At 45.3% G+C, this 10,374-nt stretch overlaps 1 protein-coding gene across 1 annotated transcript in view; it reads right to left on the bottom strand.

Annotated features, from left to right (window-relative positions):
* The window catches only part of SPAG6 (sperm associated antigen 6), a 38,086-nt gene extending 29,444 nt beyond the window's left edge, over positions 1 to 8,642 (bottom strand). The window contains exons 1-2 of the mRNA XM_086741527.1: positions 8,557 to 8,642; positions 8,354 to 8,449 (exon numbers count right to left, since the gene is read on the bottom strand). Of these exons, the coding sequence (XP_086597653.1) occupies positions 8,354 to 8,449; positions 8,557 to 8,581 (121 nt within the window). The 5' untranslated portion in view covers positions 8,582 to 8,642. The remainder of the gene's footprint in view (positions 1 to 8,353; positions 8,450 to 8,556) is intronic.
* Positions 8,643 to 10,374: the final 1,732 nt, after the last annotated feature.

Consider the following 10,374-nt stretch of genomic DNA (forward strand, 5'->3'; position numbering starts at 1 on the left):
AAGAGCCTGATGGGTGGAACATTCAAGCAGGTTGTCACAGACAGGCCAATTCTGGTGATGGTTTCAAAATCTAGTGAAATTTAAACAGACTAGAATCACTTTACCAGGAGAAACCCATGAGCTAGATCCAGACCACGTGACATGTTTCTGGCCTGCATGACGCACCTAGACACTGTAAGATGTAAAACCACATTTAAGAAAGTTTACCTATACAGATGCTTTCAGCTGTCCCAAATACGAGATTTATATAATTTGTATTTTCAAGATTAGCTAATACAGATTTCACTTTTAGAATAGGCTAAGAAGCCTTGCGTATGAAAATGCTTCCAAGCAGTATGCCTCCCTTTGACCAATACCATTCATTTCATTAGTATAAACCACGTAAAGCTTGGTGATGACATTTAAGCATCAGGACAAAACATTCTGTCACAAATTATTTTAGCTGATGAAACTGAAGGCGAGGAAAGAGATGAAAAGTTAAATGAGAGTTACTGTTTGAATAAAAGACACAGGATGCTAAAATAATGTTGAAAAAACAATGAATGGATGGAAAAAGTTTCAAAATAATAGAAACTGTGCTGATACCCAAGAAAAATATTTTTTTTCCCAAAGTGACATCCACATGTGAGAAAAGACAGTGAACAAATAATTATCATGACAAGAGCTTTGGTGGAACAAGAAAAAGAAAAATCAATTCCTGTTGCCTTATATTGACATGAAATAAACTGAGAATTGAGAGAAGTGTATAGGCCTAGATTATGCCTGTGCATTGAACATAATTAAAAGCTTCTACTTCCCACCTTCTCTAAAACCAGTGTCTTTATCTGCATCAAGATGCTATCCATCATCTCTGACTCCTCTGCAAGACCAGCTGCTTGAGGAGCTTTCACCATTACAATGATTTTTACATCTTCAGCAAACTGAGTATTTCTCTCTTTACAGCACTTAGAAAAAATAAACAATTAATTCTGAGAGCATGAAAACATCTACATAGAGATTATACAGTCTTCATTAAAACATCTATAGGAAAACCAAGATGTCCACCTTTCCTTCTATGACTTTTGAAGCTAATGCTGGAAAGGACAGATGTGCCTGACATAGGAGGAGGCTTTCCTGCCCAACGCAGCTCTTTCTCCCAGAGACAGCTGTATTTGGTGAGCTCGTCTATTTGATCACTTCATTTCTTTTGACTGTCCTGCCTGCAGCAAATTCTACCCCTCCTCTCCAAAGAGGTCCAAGCCAGGATTGCTATCAGCATTTTTAATTACATTCAAATTCATTTAACATTATGTTAAGGCAGGAAAATAGGTAAGAACCTTCCAACAACTTCCTTTTACCTCTACCGTTCACTCAAGTGAAGAGAGTCATACAGAGCAGGGAGTAGCAGGGTCTTGCTGCCGAAAACTTTAGAACGCTTTGGTGGTCTTCTAAATAAGCCTCTTGTGACAGAAGTAGGAAATTCATTAACTCTAATTCAAAGGCAGCAACACAGAAAATAAACTACAAAATAAAGCATTTAGACCATTGGCCTAGATTTGTTTTGGAAGAGTTCCCACTAGTAACTCAGAAACAGAGTAACAAAGAATTACTGCCAAATATTCTCTCTTGCATTGCAGAACCTTGATTGACCTTGGGCAAGGAATGATGCCTCTTTCTATCCTCAGTTTTCCACTCAGATTTGCTTCAAAGAATGACACACTTTAGAAACTGAATCACCCTTATACACGCTTCTCAAGTGGAGCTGTTGTGTACAGGCCTGATGCACTTTCTTTTTAGCAAGCAAGTGCTGCCTGATGCCTATCCGGAAAAAAAAAAAAAGAAAAAACAACACTCAGGGCAGCAGCAGGTTTCAAGTTTTTTCATTCCAAGATTCTGTAACCAAATAGACAGTCGCTATTCTGGAGATAGCAATCTTCGTTTGGTCATTTGGATTTCTTGGAGAAAACCACCTGGAAGTCAGGCAGAATTCCGCTACCCTTCTCCTGCCCCTGCCAAACCCTTGTCAAACTTGAATAGTCACAAGTCAGAAAAACATCATTCTACATTTCAAATTATCTCTATTTCTGCACCTGAAGATAGCCACTCCTACCCTATTTCTTCTTCCTTAAAAACAAAAATTATTTCTGTTTTAAAATGTAAATGTGGAAAAAGGTCATTCTATGCTAGTGTTGTCTCTGGACACACTCTCATCTTGAAGATCCTATCCTTCTAATTTATGCTTTGTATCAAATATAATGTTGTCTTCTCATTTTTGTGTGCTAGCTGTTAAACGAAGAACATCACCGAGTTAACACTAGCACTCAAATGTTCATCATTCCACCTTGATTTTTCGGGGGTCTTGATGTCAAATTCAGCTGACTTAACAAGGAAAAAAAAATGGAAATTTATTTCTGCCTCACCCCAGCTCCCTCTCTTCAACTACCCTTTCCTAGAAGCAGCATAGCAGCGACTTCTAAGTAGCAGACTTAAAACAAATTTCGCAGAAGAACAGAGAGAGAACTTTCACACTCACTCGACATGTCCTCTTCCAGAAACAACGCAGTATGCACGTCTCAAGTACGTACTCCTCGAGTGTGACTCACCCCAAGAAAGGACTCCTCATTGTGACGGTTCCGTGCACAACACAACTACAGTCCTTCAGATATCAAAGGGAACATAAATACAGTTTGGTAACAGAGACTCTGGGTAATTCATACGGCGATTACCAGATGGTGTGGAACATAACACAGAGTCAGTTTGACAGCTGGGCTGGAGATTTCTGAAGGATTGAGGAGCAGTAAGTTTCTCCTCCTTAAAAGCTGATCTGGCTGATCATTTTCCAGACCCTGTCTCTGCACTAATGGAGCAGAACTAATCCTGTTGCAAGAGGACAGAATTTCTGAAAACACCCCTCACGGGACTAGTTAGTGGCCACCACTCAATCCTTCACAGACACACAAAAACCAAGGTGGTCACAAGGAGCTGATGCTTTTTAATGGCCACTCACTAAGATGAAACAGATGTTCCCAACAAATTCTGGCTTTGAAATGTCTACTTCCGAATCTCCTCCAAACAGGCCAGGAGGCCAAGAAGAAGAGGAATCTTGAAGCAGTTGGGCTTTCAGTTGACTGAGTTACAGAAAAAGCCAGTCCTCCAGGTTCAGCTGCATTTACTTTCTCCTTCTCTGTCATCTGTCTGGTACTTTCCTTAATACACAGAGTCCTTCTTCCCTTCCTCAGGCACCACCACATTGTCAAGCCTCAGGGAAAGCCACTCTCCTCACGTGATCTACTACAACTCAAAAGATAACCTTTTGCCTTTCATGCCATATTGCATATCTCTCTCCCACTTGGTTCAGCAAAGCTTTTAACTCAAAATAAAAATAATTACAAAACAAAACAAAAGAAAAAAAGTAAATGCATCCTTCGCAAGAGAGGATACATGAACTCAAATGTTGAAACTGGCAACATGGCTAGGAGGTTGGACTAGATGACCTTTAAATGCCCCTTCCAACTCAAACCATCCTACGGTGGCACTCGAGCCTGTCCATGCATACCCACTTGCAAGATCCAGACAGGGCAAGAACACAGATGCTTTACAGGAGCAGCTCTTCATCTGCACAACTGACTCGACAGCCATCCTCCCTACACACCCTGCTCCCAGCAGGCTTTCTACAAAGCACTGCACTATCAGAGCACATTCTTCAATGTTATTTACAATGTGGAACTACATCCTGAAATCCCATGCCAAAGTCTGATCCTCCTTACACAGGGCCAAGTGTCCAACTGTTGCATTTATAATATGTATATTTAAAATATGTACACTAGAAAGAGAAGTTGAGAAAAGCACAGGCAAAAAGACTCAATGTAACTGGATGAGGGAAATAAATTTGAACAGCCTTTTCTCAAGAATAGACTCCTGAAACCACTCCAAAGATTTGGAAACACAGCTTTTAAAATCTGTCACCAGTGGAACAGCTCTGGATCCGAGAGAGAACTAATGCTCATGACATCATCCTTTACCTGCATAAAAACAGACCATGAAGTAGGGGAAAACGTCATGCCACAAGTGTTTACGATGGAGCCCTAGTTAGAGGCAGGCAAGCCATGCCCCCAAGCTACAACCTCTTGCCAACACGGATGGCAATGGAAATAAGACCTGGGCTCAGGGCTGTGGGCTGAAGGAGTGGGAGGACAGCTGGAAGAGATTCACTGGGAAAGGGTCTTCCTTTACGTTGTGAAACTTGGCTCCTGGAACCCTGCAAACTAGGCAGCACGTAGGTAAGGCAGAAGAACAGAAACTGAAGTTCCCTGCCTGAGATGCTAAAAATACCCCATAAGCAATGAGGAGGGAACCCAGGTGTGCAGCGTCCCAGAACATAGAGTCCCATGGCAACACACAGGCTGCTAGAAAACACAGCCTGAAATTTCTTCTTCCATGTTCCAGACTCAGCTTTCTCCAGGACTTCCACAGCCGTTGTGCTGAAGAATGTGATCAGCCCTAAGAAAGGAGTTAAAGAGCTGATCTTGTAATATCTTTGAAGGCAAAGGCAAGATTGCTAGACTAAACTGTTTCTTAATCCCAATTATATCCTTAAATAACTTAAAAATTAAATGCAACAATCCCATCACCACAAGCTCTACTACAAAATAAATAATAAATTAATAATTTGTACTATGAGAGAATACAAACATAAATACTCAGAAGTAATTCAAGTCTTATTTTAATACATTTATTAATCCTGAATTGTAAATGCCTCTTTAAAAAAAAATAAAAACAAAACATTATTTCAAAGGGACTATTTATTTACAGTGTGCTGCACTTCTCAAGGCAGATGAGGAAAGAAGAATTAGGCCCTCGGTGACTACCACCCTTAGAAATGTTCTGGAACCAGTTCAGATTTTCTCTTAAATTTTCTAAAAGACAGAGAGCTCAAGTTCATCTGCCGTTATAAATTCAAAGTAGTCTGTTTCTAGGATTTACAGTTTTGGAAGGACGAGGAAGTGTGGAGCTCAATAATGCTTTCTAGTACCAAACTTCATGAGCTGTATCTGACAAATTAATAGATTTGTTTTTAAAGAATATGTTTTAAAATGTTACTACAAAAGTAGCTTCTCCTATTAGTCAACAGCCATCCAGAAAAGAGATTTGATAAATTAATTGTCTGTCATTGTTACAAGTATATATTTACTAAATGGAAAATGTTTAGGAGTTTTGGAGGAGATTTTTTTTTCCCCAAGTATCCATTAATTAAACATTCAAAGGACAAATCCTGCAATTATTAGTCATGGTAATATTTAATCATAAGAAGCAACCTTATCAAAGCCAGCCACAGAGCTTTAAAACACACAGGAATGAGTTCCGACAAAGGAATTTCTCTCATCATTCCTCACACTTCCCCGCCACCAGAAAGCTGCTGAGCTCCCAGGCATTAAACCCCCAGGACATTCGTGCCCAGGACAGCACCATGTAAATGTGTCAAAATCCAGGGCCATATTCCAGTCTCCTGGTTACAACCGTTTTGGAGATTTCTGCTCAGGGAGAAAAGCAGCTCCAGAGCTTGATGAGATACAGAAGCCTCAGGACAGAGATGCCCTGGGAAAAGGTGGGTTTCCTTTGGCCCTCTCTGACCTTCTTTCCAGCTTGCCAGTTCCTACCAGTTTTCCTTACAGGTCACACAAAGGAGTCTCCACAATAGTGGTGCTTTAAGGTTTCTCAGCAGCCAAGCCAGCGTAAGAAACTCCCATTTCTGATCCTGGCTGCTTGCTCCCCTTCGTGCTGCAGTCTGCCATCTCCTAATTTGCAACCATACTACCACTTGTACCTGGTTTAATACCACAGAAGCAAGGCTCAGTGTAATCAAGAATGGTTTTCTAAACACACTTCCATCTTTCATTATGTTAGCGTGGCATCCAAAGACATCACCATAAAGAACAAGGTCTTGAACTAATACATTCTTTCCTTATAAGATACTAAGTATTTATTAAAAGGTCTTCTAAAAATGGGACCAAACACTTCATTCCTTGAGCACTGATCTTCCACTGCTGCCAGTCTGAATTTTAGATATACCAGGAATACAAACCAGGGCAAATAATACAAGATTACACTACAGTGTATTTTAAGGGCTCAATTTGGTTCAAATTCAAGTGACTGTAATCTTGCTTTCTGCTTCAGCCAGAAAAAGACTAAACCCTGACAACCTTTGAGATCTAACCAAAGTCAGGGGCACCCCTGACTCCTAAAGCTAACGGAAAAAAATGGTGAGCAAAGACTTTCCACATCTTCTTAAAACAGTGATCTCCAATAAATGAGCCCCCAGTCCATTTATATATGGATTTATACAGAGATACACATACAGACAGGCATCTTTCTTTCTCAAATTATTGCTCACTAGATCAAGACCATAAAAAGTAAGCTAGTTATCTGCTAGACAGCTATGTCTCAAAAATATCTGTATAAATGCTTTAAAATTAAATAGGATAAAATCACATTTTCACAAAATCTATGAAATAGTACAAAATCGCATTTTATTTGGGGGGAGGTTTTTTAAAGCACATTTTGTTTAGGATAAGGTTTTAAAACCTGTATCTAGCACATCCAGAAAAGGTCAAAACTAACAGCTATTATTTTAATTATAGAACTATCAATTAGTCTTAAAGGCACAGGTTGGGGAAGAAGGTAAAACATTTGTGGGCCTCAGCTATCCAAATAAATTGTAATAGGAAACACTATGTTTGCAGACATTCCCCTCTTTTCTAGCATCTGAAAAGCTGAAGCCTATGGAAAGCAACTCAGTACCGGAACGAGCCAAGAAGGATGATATCCTACACAAACTCACATTTCCACGTTACTACCCCAGAGCACGATGCTTGTAGAGTTAACCTTCAGACCATCGCTGGCTGTGCGCAGAAGAAAGTTTCAGGCCTCTGAAGTGATTATTTCTTCTGCAGAAGCAACAAACCACTTCTGAGGTAAAGCTACCAACCAGACTGCATCAAATAATTATTTTAAGACTGAGAAATACAATGTAATTACAGTTAGCTTGGCACTTTGTTTGCTTTCTTAAAATAGAAACGCTGCCTGAATGGGATCTCTGTCTGTGAACAGCTAAAATCCAGAACTGTACATGGACATAGAGGAACCTCTTCTTACAAATAGGATATAAAATATTCCCATGGCTAAGATGTTCCTTTGGTAAATACAGATTATTTGTATAAACTAAAAGCAGTGGCATTAACTTACTGAGAGATGAAAAGGAAAAAAAAATAAAATAAAGAAGCATAGCAAGGCAATACAAAAGGCCTGGTGTCAATGTGTCACTCCCAAAACCAAAGCAAATGTTTATTTAAGAGGAATTTAAGTGATAGGTCTTCAACAAAACTATTTGAATAGACAGCTGTAAATATAACAGCCGAAAGTTGAAAGTATTTATGCGATTGGTTTTCCTTTTTGTTTGCTTGTTTGTTCCCATTGTATCTCAGGAAAGACTGACAGCTTTACTAGATTTGGGAAACAAGTATTAAAAACAAAATCACAACAGACCAAATCATCATCAATTCATTAATACCATATGGTAAACCAACTACAGATTTATCACACTTTTTCAGCCTGGCTCTCAGGTAATCAATTACTGAGCACCTCTTTTTACTCCGTTAAGCTGAGGAATTCTGGACAAGTGGAGTGGGTCTGCCAGATGCCAGCAGCACAACAGCTGGCAGAAGCGCTCCCACAGCTCCTGTTTCTGAAAACGCTCAATTTGGTTCACGACACCCCACGACAGCAATATAACGAAAGCGATTCCCTCCTAAGCTGAGAGATTCCCTCCCTCCACTGGAAAAAAAAAAAAAAAAAAGCGGTGAAGAATTTAGGAACAACTCGTAAAGCTAGTATAAAAATAGTTACTTCTAAAGTAGGTTTTTCTTGGCAAGCCGGTGCTGGCGAACCGGGAATTGTTTTCTCTACATCGAGCTATATCGGGAGCACGAGGAAATACATGCAGAAGTGGGTTATACTGAGAAATTTTCCCTGAAATAAAAGCAAGTTGTGAGACCTGAGCCAGGGACATCTACCTCCGAACAAAGACAGAAAAAACCGCGCGACAAGCGGCGCGACCCGCGCACGCAGCTGACCGGCGCAAGTCACTTCCCCCCCTCCCCGCCCTGCGCGGGGCCGCGGGACCGGGCCGATTCCTACAGGGAACAAAATCCTCGGAAACCAACCGCCCAAGCTGCGAGGGGAGAGGGGGGAGAAAAACAGCAAAGCGCCCCGGCAGCCCCCGCGGGACCCCGACCCCCGCCGCCGGCCGTCAGGCGCAGAAGCCCCCCCGACCGCGCAGCGCCCAGTCCCGCCGGTTCCGGAGCGGCGGTGCGCGTACCTGCGTTTTGGATGGTCTCGATGTTCTGCGGCCGGGCGGCGAGCTCGGCCACCGCCTGCACGAACTCCGTCCGGGCGCGCTGGTACTGCTCGAAAACTGCGGGCGGCAGCGCCCGGGGCACCGGGTCAGCGCCTGGGGAACTGGTTTAGCGGCCGCCCCTCCGGTCCCGACCCCCGTCCCCGGCCGCCGCCGCCCCGGCCTACCTTGCAGAACCTGCCTCTGGCTCATGGCGGCGGACTGCGCGCCCGCGCAGGGCCGCACTGTGTACCCGTCGCCCTGGCAACCGGGCGGAAACCCCGCCGCGCGCGGGTGGGGGGGGAGGGGTGTGGGCGGGGCCGCGCTGACGCCACCCGGTACGTCAGCCTGCCCGGCCGCCGCGCCCCGCCCCGTCCCGTCCCGCATAGCCCCGCGGGCCCGGCGGTGCGTGACGGCGAGCGGCCGTGAGCGGGCGGGGACGAGATGCAGCCTCGGGGGGGTGGCAGCAGGCTTCGCGCGTGGGTTTATCTATAGGTGCGGGTGTGGGCACCCTCAGGGCCTGCGCAGAGAAGGGTTCACGCCTGGGTACCACGAACACGCGGGCAGCGGCGTGGAGATGTGTCAACACGAAGTTACTTGAGATCGTGTACACGCGGCTGCGTACCGTGGCCGCCCCCCCGCTGTGCCTGTGCGGGACGCGCTGCTCCGGGCGGCGGTTGGACGGAGTGGGCGAGGGGGTCCCCTCCGCCCCGCGCAGGGAGCCAGTTCCCCCTTTCCGCAACCTCCCAGAGCCTCGGGCGCAGGGGGAGGCGCGGTGCTGAGCAACTCTCCGGGGTCCGGCAGGCGCGGAGGGAGAACCCCGCCGCCCCGGCGAGGAGTCCGCGCACCGCTCCTGCGGGGTCTCCCTGCTCGGCTCCTGCTCCCCCTCCGCTCCGTGGGCGGGGGAGAGGGGAAAAAATAAAAAAAAAAAAAGGTGAAGAAAAAAGAAAAATCAGCTGCCGAGCTCCCGGAGCTGCCCCCGCCTTTATCCTCCGGGGAGGGGAGTCCTTTGATTTAATTTTTTTCCTTTTTTTTTTTTTTTTTTTTCTTTCTTATCACTACTGAGATTTCTCCCCGGGGATCTCCGCTACTGCCTTACCCTGCCGCGCCAGCCCACGCCGGGGTTTTTGGCGCCACAAGGGGAATAAACTCACCCCGCGCAGGGCCGCGGAGCCCCCACCCACCAGCAGCCGCGGAGCGCTGCGGATCTCCGGTGGCGCGGGCGCGCAGGGACCAGCCCACGGGCTACAGCCCCCGCCGGCACCCACGCGGGTGGTGTCGCGGAGGGAGCTCCGTCCCCGACAGAGGGGAATGCTTTGCTCCCCCCACGCCCCCGCGCAAAGTTAATGACAAGCCCGAGCGCACCCACCCGCGGGTTTTGCTCTCTCTGCGCAGGGTGGGGAGCAGCGCAGGAAGGAGCGCTGGCGGAGACGGTCCGGCAGCAGCCTTCTCTCTTTGCCAAGCACAGGTACCGGTTACTGCTGTGCTCCGTAACAGTATTTTTTTTTTTTTTAACAGAGTATCATTCCGGTAGATACGCCAGGCGCTACCTTCCACTTTTCCCATCTCGATGTCTCCTGGAAGGATTAATTAGGAATAATTATCTTCATAGCCGGACGTCTATGCGGAAACACAACCTTGGAGGTCTTCACAGCAACCAATGCGCACGGTGGGACTGGAAAATGAAATCAGGGCTATCAGGATGTGAATGGAAATGGACTCTGCAGCTCCTCCGGTATCTTTCGAGGGCGATTACCAAGGCGCGGGATATTTGCGAGTGAAGTTACTGGTTAGCTCTGTCATCGATCAGGCTGCTCCAAGTGCAATTGTGATCCACAGCAGAAAATCAGAGTTACTATTCCATTGACAAAAAAAAAAAAATAAAATGCCCCTTTCTGTAGCCACCCTCCAGCTCTCTGTGGCTTCAGGGTTTCCTAGGCTGGTACTTTGTTCTGCAAACCTCTAAATGTACAAAGTCAGACGACTGGCACTCTACAAACGTATTA

The sequence above is a fragment of the Chlamydotis macqueenii genome, chromosome 2 (assembly GCF_036417535.1).
Source record: "Chlamydotis macqueenii isolate bChlMac1 chromosome 2, bChlMac1.mat, whole genome shotgun sequence".
Classification (NCBI taxonomy): Eukaryota; Metazoa; Chordata; class Aves; order Otidiformes; family Otididae; genus Chlamydotis; species Chlamydotis macqueenii.